Consider the following 12,115-nt stretch of genomic DNA (forward strand, 5'->3'; position numbering starts at 1 on the left):
AAAGAGAGGAAGAGAGAGGATGGGGCTACTTTTACTGTGCATTAAAGATCGGATATGATACAGAATATATATCAACCAGCACAAAAACAGTATAATATGTATAATCAATATTTCTATGATAAGACATTTGTCTCTGGATTGGGTGAAGACCAAAAACAGAGCTAAAAGTGAGTGAAAGGTCACCAGCTTTAAAACCATCATAACATATGAACGACAACACAAAGATTCCACAACACAAAATAATTTATTGTTTCCAAACCCAGAGGCAATTTGTGGTTACAGTCATTACAAATAACTGATGTGCATTTAACAACCACTGTACACTACCACTATCAATACATAATACATCTAAAAACTGCCGTACCTCTAAGAAGTAGTTACTACATCCACTACTCACTACAACTACTACGTGTAAAATTAAAAGCATGATATAAAAACATTGACATATTAACATACAATACATTTGCATTCGTAGCACCATTTATTTATTTTTACCCGAGAAATGAGAAGAATATTTAAAATTCTTGTTGGTGTCTGCATATACTTCACAGACTCGTGTTTCCATGTGCCTCTCTCTAAAAGCCTGGAAGACGCCTTTTTTCATACTGGACAACTAATGCTGGTCAGATTTGCAAGGATCGGTGCCTAAATAAAATCTCCATCTAGCATCATAACACGGACCGAACCCATTCTTTTTTAAATTGTCTGCTCCTTTTTTGTATTTCAGGGGGTTATTGCACCATTATCTCAAAAGAGGACAAAGAAAACTCCACACATGGATGAAAAGAAAAAGTCTTGAACTTAGAAGGGGACAGGTCCATAGTAGGCGGTGTACGCAGCCACGATCCCCGCGGTCTCAGACATCTCGTCACAGGCCACGCTCAACTCACACACCTCCTGCAGGCTGGAGAGAAATGAAGCTATGTGTCACTTTCCAGTGCAAAAACAAGCTAACATGAGGTTATCCTGTGCAACATTCATAGTTTGTTTCTCACTGAGTTTACAATGAGAATAAAAAGCTGTACCTTTCCAGCTGCAGAGGGGTGAGGGGTCCTGTCGCTCTCCTTCTCCTCAGGAGAACAGCAGCCAGGTCTCTCTTCATCACCACTGGAGGAGCTGAAGGGGGAGAAAAATCCCAAACTTAGAATTTCTTGAGTTTTTTTACTTTTGACTTTAACAATGCAAAGATTCTCTTTGCATTTTTTGCATACCCTCAGTGCTAGCTGACTCCGATGAGGATGAGGAGGAAGAGGAAGAGGAGGAAGACGAGTCAGGGGAAGAATTGGACTCGGAGGAGGAGGATTCGGAGGACTCAGACGATGACGACTCAGAGGATTCCGAGGAAGAGGAGGATGAATTGGAGGCCGACGAGTCAGCGCCTGAGTTGGAATCGGATACTGAGGAGTCGGAGGAAGAGTTGGAGTCGGACTCAGAGGAGGAGGAGGAATCGGCAGGTGCAGTAGGTGCAGCATCAGCCTCCGTGTCAGCATCAGCATCCGTGTCAGCATCAGCACCCATGTCGTAATCAGGGTCCACGACCACCTCTGGTTCCACAGCTGGTGATCACAGAAGAGAGCATTGGTTAAACACGCTGTATGTGCAGATACCAGAAGGTCATGTGTGAAGTGAACGCCAGCAGTGACGAGGAGAGTCTGTCCTTACCTCCCATGGACCAGCACACTGACAGAAGAGCACAGATGGAGAGCAGAGTCAGAGTCTTCATGATGCCTGGGGATGAGTTTCTTGCTGCAGAAACAAGTTGCTTTCTTGATCGCCTGCTCTTCTTCTCGACGGTTTGCTCTGTTTCTTTCCCCAGAGTCGAGGTCAATATATACAGCAGTCCACCTCCTGTGTCAGACCGGACCCACAGACGGAGATAACCCTCTGATTGGACGGGGAATCAAATGTCAACGTTTCCGCTTCCACTTGTCATGAAATCTCCCTCAAACACCCACGCTGCCCCTGGCACCGAGTCCAGAAACTCATTCACCCGCACAGAGACTTGCCCAGCCGCAAGACTTCCTGGCTCTCGTCTGCATGTACAGTGCATGGAACTGTATGTCAACCTAAATATATGTATACATGTGTGTATGCATGTATGTAACCATCACTTCACATCGACAGCAGAAAAAGGGAAACATGAGCTCTGAGTCATTTTATACTGTAAAGGATTCCCCTTCTCCAGGATGCACAACAACTTTTTTTAAAACACAGAAAAGACTCTGTGTAAATGCACATTTGACTTTAAAGAACTTGTTGACCTGTACTGTAGCTAAACAGTCAAACTGATTTACTGAATCTTAAAATACTTCCTCTCGGCCCACTGGGTAAACTGAAAAAAAATGTTTTGCCGTACATTCAACGAAATCTGCCAACGTTTCTCTGTCTATCAGTTTCTGAGCTCAAACCAATAATTGTTTTACTCGTCTTGTTTACCAATCCTTCAAATTCCTCCCAGTCCACCAGAGTATAAAGAAATGAAGCAAAATGTTTCTTCCATGAAATCTTTGGATTTGAATCTGGGAGACCCGCTGAACGGCTGCCTCCTCACCAAGCTGCACGTTATGCCCGTGCTGTTATGCTACAACCGTCCTTGCCCCAGATGTGATCTCCCACCCCCGTAAACCCCAAACTATAGTCTGAGCCGACCACAGGCTACTAATCGAGTGACACGGAACAGCAGTGAGCCTCATTATGCGACAGAGCTTAATTAGAGTGTTGCAGAGTCCCACCAGAACCACAGCCAGTCACTATTTACAGATCCATCTCGCTCCAGGTCCCGCTGGACAGATCCAGCGGAGCAGCCACGGCCTTCCAGCGCCAACCAACGGCCCAACACACAGCCTCGCTTGATATATTTCAGCATGTATACAGCTAAATATAAGAAAACCCCATGTGTTGGATGCGCAGCTTTTATGCATGCGGGTTTGGATGAAGCTGTTTCAGCGATATGGTTCAAATGTGGCCGCAGCTGTGGGTTTTTGATCGAAAACAAAAAATAAGATATTTGGAAAAACCATATTGCAACTTAAATACTGTCTAGATAACCAAACATTTATGTGCAAGTAACACTTCACGTATATTTATCCCGGCTTAATTTATCATGTAGGCCTGCAGTGAGGAAGGTGGTGCTGCAGCAGGGTGACCTTGGTGTCCTTTGTGTTTCGGAGTCTAGCGTTATTCCTGGTGTCAGGGATTTGTCTTGGACCGCGTGCCGTGTAATTTCAATGTCTGGTTCCGCTGTTCGTTTTGGTGGAAACACTGTAGAAAACAATTGCAACAACATCTCAGAAGAGGCAGGAAACACAGAGTCTGGAGCGTCTTGGACCAGTCGCTCTGTTGTTGTTGCTTCTTGGCAGTGAAATCCCTTACTGATGTTGTGGGTTTACACATTCTCCTGTGTGTGTGCAGCCGACACTGTCCCAGGTATACAATGCCCAGGTGCCTCAGAAGCTGTTGGCCAGTCAAAACCAAAACAGTGACTTCATCCATATTAGAATATCTGTATTCACCAAAACGTCACATATTGTGGTATATTTTTGATTAATAAATTGAGCTGGATATGCCTGAGGTGGTAAAGCGGGTCGTCCACCTACCAGATGTCAGCGGGTTCGATTCCAGTCTATCTTAACCGTTGTGCCTAAGTGTCCTTGGCGAGATACTAAACCCCAAACTGATGTATGATAGAGAAAGTGCTGCACATATAGATTCTCTGTGTGAATGATTGTGTGACTTGCAAAGCTATACTGTGAAGTGCTTTACGTGGTCATTGAGACAAGAGAAGTTCTGTATAAACACAGACTATTTATTTCCATGTGTGTTTTTTCTGTAATATTCTAAATCAACATTTTCTATGAATTCTGCCTCTGGAGTGTTTTCCCCTCATAAATGCTGAGGATTTGAACATCGACTCTCCCCTTGTTAATCCTGCCAGTGGCATATGCTTGTCTCAAAGATTACACCATGCAAGTGTGAGTACACACGGCCGGTACAATGAAACCACAAAGAGCTCATTAATCCAGTTTAGGAAATGATGGTCCTGAGTTTAGTTGAATCACCAGGAACTGACTGAAAAGGATTCGTCACATGTGGACTCAGACAAAACCCTCCATCAGACACTGGACCAGCAGATCTGTTACAATGACCAATGACAGTGGGTTAGATATGAATAAAAGTGTACAACAAATACAACTGAGAGGCCGCAACAGGAGCCAGTTCTATTGTGATGCTTGAATGAAGTGAACTGTCTTGTCCTCGCCAGCTTTTCTCCTCTCCCATGATACACATGCACGATATCACTGCAACAAGCAGCCTTCAAATCACCAGCTGCAGACGTGCATTCAGCATTTCTGTTTAAACCGTTACCTCAGTGTGCGTGTGGAGGCTCTCAACTAGACAGAGAGTTTCCCTCCTGTCATGCTTTTGTTCAGAGTGTGACATCACTAAGGTGCTGGGGACTTTATGAAAGGTGTTTATATAGAGCACTTTGCTGCAGGAGGTCCTGTAATGTGAATTTTGTTTTTTATAAGATTATTTTAATATTTCCCCCTGTCCACTTGTTTATTTGTGGGCCAAACAAGAACACATCTAACATGGACCCTTTCACTTTCTTTAATATTACAAGTCTTTTTTCGGTTTTTGTTTTTACATTGACTCTCACTTAATTCAAGGGGACAGTTGGGTATTGGTGGAGGTGGAACTACCGAGTATTATTCTAGCTTTATTATTATCTCCGCCAAGGAGGTTATATTGTTATTGTTTGTTTGTTTGTCAGCCTGTTTGTCAACAGTATTACGCAAAAACCACTGGTTGGACTACCATGAACGTAAGTACAAGGAGTCAGTATGGGTCAGGGAAGATGTCTTCTGTTAAAATAGCTAAATATTTAGAATCTTACTGAAAATAAACCAGGCTTTTATTGCATGTAAATATAAGTAAAATTCAAACTTACATATTTCATAGTGGAACACAGGGGATAGTACATAGGTGCAAAGGGCTGGACCTAAAAGTGTATTTTGCATGAGATGTGAAAATTTTTTTTGCTGTGTTGTTACACATATATACTGCATGTACTGTGTCTATCAGCTTATCAGACAGAGCAGTATTTACTGTCTTCACATGTTCAGATCTCCCAACACACAGTGACAACAGTGACAAGATGGAGCCGTTAAACAGCCTTCTAACACAATCAAGTGTTCTGCATACTGAGTTTCAGTTTTCTGTCAAATGCACCAGGACGATCTTTTAGAAAGATAAACAACACCAGCTACAGTTTGACTTATGACCCAGTTCCCCCGCTGCTTATTTATGGGACGAGTCTTACTTAGGGACCGGTTTCAGAGGAAGATTTATGACATTTCCTTCTTGGGACCGAGAGCAGCCAAGTTGCTGCTCAGTCTAGCACAACGGCACAGTGAGATCTGTCGCGGTTTTCACTGTGTTCTGGAGAACAGAGAGATTTGTGTTTGAGACGGAGATGAAGGAGGAGGAGGAGGAGGAGGAGGAGGAGGAGGAAGAGAGGTCCTTCACATGTCACATCATGAGAAAAGCTGTCAAGGCCTCATGATCATTCATTTACCACACACAGTAGCTGCAATTACAGAATACAACTGTCGGATCTCCGTTATTAGTGTTTCAACACTCACTAAATTTACACAACAGTGATATGGTGCCTTTGCAGAATAGAACCCATAATGAGTATTTCCATGTAAACTACAAACTAGTGTCAAATCAGTGTCTTCCATATTGTGACACTAAAGTGTTCTGCTCACCAGGTGGAGTTCCAACACACTTTTTAATTACCTCACAGGTTTTCTCACTTCTGTCCATATGTGTGTTTGTTACTTTGCAGGATAACGCAAAATACCACCCGACGGCACCGTTGTGGAATCACATGGTATGGGTCAGGGAAGAACCCTTTTGATTTCAATGCAAATCTGAATCAGCATGCAGATCTAGGATTTTTCTTTGCCTCATAAATCACATTTCTTTTGATATTCTCATTGATTTCCCAGGTATAATTGAGTGAAGCCATTCTAGCAGGGAGAACGCAAATTTCCCATTAAAGTTATATTCATTGACTGGTCCTAACTCTTTGATGAAGTGGCAGCAGCAGCTTGTAATTTGCTCCGTTGACGGTGTAAAACTAAAACACAGTCATGTCTGTCGCCCCTTTGAATCCCATCATTTCACACATTGATGTAAAAGCCGTCTCATCTGTCGTCTCAGTCGCAGGCGGAAACAAACTGGGGCGGGCAGCTCTCTGTGTGTATTTCCATCTGGTCTCTGAGAAGCGTCCACCTGCCAGGCTTTCCCAGTTCCGCCGGATGATTCCACTGGGCAATACAACACCACTAATTATCCTGATCCAAGTCTGGGCCTCGACATTCCCATCTCGCTTGAGAAAATATTTTTGAGACTAGCTCGGGACTTTTTCTCTCTCTCTGCCTACACACCATCTACTGTTCTTTTATAGATTTTATAGCGAAATACTTTGAGTTCATGTCATTTTTTTGAAAACTGTGTCTTCTTCTGATTCTTCCGTCACTGGGGATCTTCGTGTTAGTTTGTCCTGCACAGATGAAGCTTCTCACCTAATTTGAACGTACTTCTTACCCAGCGTGGCTCACATGAGAAAGTACCACTAACTGCTGTATCTTAACTGCCTGGGGTCGGATCTTCCCTGCCTGCTCTGTGTCAGTCTCCCTGAGGTCCTTGTGTTGTGGTCCTGACAATAACATTCGCGGACAGACGAGCAAACTGAGCCGGATCACTACGGCTTGCGGCCGGTGACCTGCGGTCGGGCCACAGACGGGGCTCGCACTCTGGTAAACAGACAAAACATAACATACACAGGGTAAATAAGTGAAGACGCATGATAGACACACGCACACATGCAAACCTTCACTTAGCATCGTCTCGGTTGAGCTCATAGAAAGAAGCTGCACAGAGAGAGAGGAATGCAGTTGGGTTTTTTTTTGTACAAAAGAAAGAATCCACATGAGATGCTTTATTCATTTAAGTATCTATTTAATGTATAATAATGTATTTACATTTGATGGTTGAGTTTCAGAGCTCTGTTTTGGGTTCGGCTCCGGCCTGTTTCACATCCTGGAAAATAAAAGTTCACATGAATTACAGCAGACAGAACAGCACTAAATATAGCACAAAAAATATAGACTTGTAGAAATCAAGTTTATCTCAAGTTCCTCTATTTTATATTTGCGCTGAAACAAACACTTGTAAACGTAAACTGAAATTATTATTTATTAATTTGAACTTACTCCTGCTGAGGTTTAAGGGCAGAGGATGCTGCACCTTGCTAAGCCCATGAGACAAATTGACATTTGGGAATATTGACTATCGAACTTTAAATTGATTGATTTATTGAATTTCCCTCTGAGAAAAACTCAAAGAAATGTCTCAGTTGAGGATTTAACTGCACCTATATGTCGATGACAGTTGTGTGTTAAGAGATTCATTCAACTCTTGTCTTAACCCGGACATACACTGAGATGGAAACCTAAATTACAATACAGCCAATAAACAAATCAGTCAAAGACACGAAGAAAACACAAATAAGAATCAGCAACATTTACTAACTAGCAAATGCAAGAGCGAAAGTAAAAGCCTCAGCAATAAATACATTGCATACAATGTAATTTAAATCAATTGAACACCTAGAGGTATAATAAGGTAAGATTAAACACCTAAATTGTCCTAAGGATAAAATATCCATATATTTGAAATATTCCAATTTCATATATATATATATATATATATATATATAGCTTGATTTATTTAATCATATTTATTTTTTAGTAGATGCGAAAAAACTGAAATAAGGAATTGTATTTCTTACTGCACTACATGTATGCCCTGTTTTACTTTTACTGATACCTTTACTCATATGTTGCAGGTCAAAAATATCTCATCAGGCAAATCCTGGCGGCTCACCTTCAGTTCTCCTCGCAGGAACGACTGGCAGAACTCCCTCACTCCTTCGTTAGAAATCTCCCCCGCAGGAAGGAGCCACTTCATGTCCGAGCTGCCGTCGTAGATGCCAACTCGTGGGAGGTCTTGAGCCTTGATGCCAAAGTAGCCGAGTGACCGAGAGTTGGACTTCACGGCTCCATTAATCAGCACAAACAAGAACTGGAACACAGACTCATACTTTAACCTATTGTACGGTCAATCAAGTAACTGCAGATAGGAAACTGCTTCCAGAGTTTTACAAAAAAGCATTTGGTTGTGTTGGATAGAATATGAATACACAGGGTTTCTGCATAATTTATTAAATTGAAGTCTGAAATTAGATGTGGTTTCATAAAGGTCTCTCCATGTCCGGACTTTGTTATGTGAAAGAAAATTGATAAACCAATTCAAATAGAAATAAATTAGTTTTTGTACATCATGAGTCACTGAGCTCCTTGACAGCTGTTTTCCCCACAACCACATATTTTAAACTAATATTAATGTCCACATCAGGCAAGATAAAAACTAAGACCTAAATCGTTTTAGAGGTAAATTAATTTAATCCATTAGGGATTCACAGACCGTTACTTACTATAATTAGACACGTCATAGCCCTTCTGTTCCTCCAGTTGTCATTCTCACCTTGCCTGTAAACTCAGGGGCCAGAGCTCTGAGCTGCTCATTGAGCTCGGTAAATTCTTTAGTCCCCCTGTTGGCGAAGAGCAGGAGGTGTGACTTCACCTCCGAGTTGAACAGGCCCACTGCCGACTGAGAGAAAACAGGGGGGGGGTCACATACACACAGGCACACACACACAGGCACACATGCACACACACACACACAGGAGTTTTTAATCACTCTCTCTGATGAGACCTGTCAGGTTGAAATATGTGGGACTACATTGGGAATTTATGATGTCACAAATCTCGATGTACCAGTAAGAATGATAGTAGGTCAACAGGTCATCCCGCCCTAACGGGTGCTACTAAATTAACTGGAAAATGGAGCTGTCAGTCAAATTAACTTTGTCTTCACCCACAAGTGCTTTAATGGGGACAGTGAATTTGCATCTGTCCTCATTTGTCCTCATAGCTTTTTTTTATACAAAGTAAGGCTTGGAAAGAAGAGAAGACAGGAAGGAAGTCAGGAGCTGTTGACTCCATGCAAAGCATTTATGTGTCCGTGATGAAGACATGGCGCTCCTACCACTTGGTTGTATTCTGTGATGTATCGGATCTCATTGACGCTGATGAAATTGACGAGACCATCAGCATCCAGCTTCTTGGCGTCCGCCACAACAAGATTGTCCTGGTGGTTATCCGCCTGGATCACACAACACACAGCCACATGGTTATCACCGTTTGACTGCTGGTACATCATCAACGTTGGATGATGAAAAGTGAAGATGTGAAATACCTTCCTGAAGATGGTGATGGTGTCTGAGGAGAGCTTGTAGTCGGCCCACACCTCCTTCTCTGTGACAATGGCGACAGGGACGGTGGGAACTCGTCCTGCAGCTTCAACGAGCTCTGCATACCCACGACTCTCCTCTCCCTGAGCAACCAGAGTGAGAGACAGAGTGACAGAAGGGAACTGTTTCACTATCTCATCTCATCACGTATAACCTTTCACTCTTTTTTCCCACAAGTTGCTTTTCTGTCATTATCACACATATATATTGTAAATCAGTAATATACAAAAGAAAATGATCCTAAAGATATGATGTATTTTATTTTATCAAAAGTACCCAGCAGTAAATGAAGAAGTTTAACTAGGCTCCACTTGAACCAGTTACAATATTAATATACTGCTCACGTGTTTATGCTTCAATGGTATAATGACAATTATATATCACACTTAAACAATTATGTGAACCAGTCTGCTGCATAATTAGTAGTTTTAACATTTTATGTGCATCTTGTTAATAATTATTAAATATAAAAAAGTGCAGGTGCCACAGACAGAGACAGAGACGAGGACCAAACAAACACAGTGGACCAGGGAGCTGACCCACAGAAGGTGAATCATCTCTATTTCTGACTATTACATGAGCTCTGGCACTCTGTTTTATTACTTTGCAGCCTGTAATATGTGTTCATTCCCAATGAGTCACAGCATCAATATTTTGGTCTCTCCTAGGCTTCAGTAGGATGATCCAATTATCCTCATGAGTTATCCTCGTGTGGCCTCCTCCTCTCTCCTCCCATGAACCTTTTCCCTGCTCCTGCACTTGTTTATGCGAGGTTCAATGGAGCCAATCCCACAAGACTTCAGATATGCATGTATTTCCTGTCGAGTGGCCGGCCATCTTCCCCCGGCACACTGCATCTGGCCAAAGGGCCGGCCAGCCACCCCCGGTCCCTCGGTCCCTCGCAGCAGCAGCAGCAGCGGCAGCAGCGTTGCCAAAGGTGTGGCCACAGAAAATAGATCCTTCTTTGAGATCTATTCGTGACAACAGCATCACAGAGACCAGGCTGCAAACAAAGGCTGTATTTTGGGAGCTCTCACAGTCAGATAAAGATAATCTGTCTGATCATGGTGTGCTGCATGCAGGTTAACATAGTAAACCAAACCATAAAACAGTGCCTGTGGGTTTGCTTCGAACAATGTCTGGAGGCTTATTTTGAGTACAGGTTTTTATTTTTTCTCCACATGTGATTTTTATATTTTCTGACCTCCAGAAATCCGATGACCACCACCTCGGCAGAATCGATGAAGGCCTCGGCAGCGTTGGTGTCATTCAGCCGAAGAAGAGCAGTGTCTGAGGAAGAATAAGACAAATCAACATAGTTTGGGCCTCGCAATCCCAGTCATTGTCCCAATAATACTAAGAATACATTTTAAGGTTCATAATTTGGTGCTTAAAATTGAACTGAATTGAATACCTTTTATTTAAGTTCATTCATTTTTTGCCATGGATTTTTATGAAGCACTTTGTAACCTGGTTTAAAGAAGTGCTATACAAATAAAGCTATCATTATTATAAGCATTATTATATTATTATTATAAAAGTCTACACAGTGTCAGCAAGTCCATATGTTCACAGGTATCTAGGAAAATGTATTTGTACAGCACATTATCACACCGAGGTCGTTCAATGTGCTTCCAAGAATTACCTGAAGCATTAAAGTACAGATCAATAATCTTAGTTTAGTATGTCAGCAGGCTAGAATGTCCAGAGTAGTAAAACACACAAAGTACAGCAGAGGCTGAGGGGCCTATTTTTCGTTCGGCCGCAATTTGATCATTAACCAGAATATTGATTTGTGGAGCTATTCTGTTAGCAGGTCACAGGAAATTATCATATCCAGGTTTCGTTGTCTACATTTAACGAAAAGAAGAGCCAAGATGATAAGTCAAGAGAAAAAGGACAGCAAAGTGAAGTTAAATCCATTTACCTTTCTTTGCAAAGGCAGAGGAGACCAGGAAGGTGAGGAGCAGAGTGATCAGCATGTTTCAGGGGATTCGACCGACCGACAGGCTGCAGCTAAAACAGAAGAAAACCCAGGAGAGGTCAGAAGACTTTTGTAGCTGTTTGACTCGTGTCACCTCGGGTCTGTCTCTGTCTCACGCCACATGGCAGCAGCAGCCGCAGCCGCTGGAACTCTCCTGGGACCTGATTGGAGGCTTCGTGGGAACCAGCAAGGTGTTCTTGATGGGTTTGGGCGGTGGGATGTTAGACTACGTGTCGCTGTTCGACAGGAGACAGGTTCATGTGCTTGTGTCTGGCACTGTATGGACACATTTAGTCCTGCTGACCACTGGCTTGGTGAATTCAATCTTTTCTCTTCTCTTGACAAGTCTTTTTTGAAGCATTATCTTTACCTCCTTGCTCTCAAATGTCCTGAGTGTGCTACATATGTGTGTATGTGGGTGGGAGTCTCCGCAGGAATAGCAGCTTGGTTAATGTTGATGTTTCAACACCAGGCAGATCTCAAACAGACTGAGGTACAGAGGCCTCTGAGACAGACCTGAGATCAACTCGGCTGCAATTTGGCACATTCACCACATGAGGGACACAACTCCTGCCTGATCTACGCCATCATCCTGTAAAGTAAATGATCTATTACATCGTGAAAATTCACAGAGCAGAGGAGACATTAAATCTGACCATTTTTAATGCATCGGTGTGTTACATTTT

The 12,115-nt window shown here is 42.6% G+C and overlaps 2 protein-coding genes across 2 annotated transcripts; both read right to left on the minus strand.

The window, feature by feature from the left end:
• Positions 1–306: 306 nt before the first annotated feature.
• On the minus strand, positions 307–1,786 carry bglapl (bone gamma-carboxyglutamate (gla) protein, like). The gene is made up of 4 exons (XM_053419239.1): positions 1,663–1,786; positions 1,212–1,556; positions 1,026–1,116; positions 307–904 (listed from the first exon to the last, which is right to left on the minus strand). Exons 1-4 carry the CDS (start codon positions 1,721–1,723, stop codon positions 802–804), a joined length of 600 nt encoding a protein of 199 aa, XP_053275214.1. The 5' UTR covers positions 1,724–1,786; the 3' UTR covers positions 307–801.
• Positions 1,787–7,008: 5,222 nt separating this feature from the next.
• LOC128437509 (endoplasmic reticulum resident protein 27) lies at positions 7,009–11,653 on the minus strand. The gene is made up of 7 exons (XM_053419693.1): positions 11,373–11,653; positions 10,650–10,735; positions 9,391–9,528; positions 9,181–9,297; positions 8,617–8,742; positions 7,957–8,154; positions 7,009–7,110 (listed from the first exon to the last, which is right to left on the minus strand). Exons 1-7 carry the CDS (start codon positions 11,425–11,427, stop codon positions 7,069–7,071), a joined length of 762 nt encoding a protein of 253 aa, XP_053275668.1. The 5' UTR covers positions 11,428–11,653; the 3' UTR covers positions 7,009–7,068.
• Positions 11,654–12,115: the final 462 nt, after the last annotated feature.

Source organism: Pleuronectes platessa, chromosome 3 (assembly GCF_947347685.1).
Source record: "Pleuronectes platessa chromosome 3, fPlePla1.1, whole genome shotgun sequence".
Taxonomy (NCBI): domain Eukaryota; kingdom Metazoa; phylum Chordata; class Actinopteri; order Pleuronectiformes; family Pleuronectidae; genus Pleuronectes; species Pleuronectes platessa.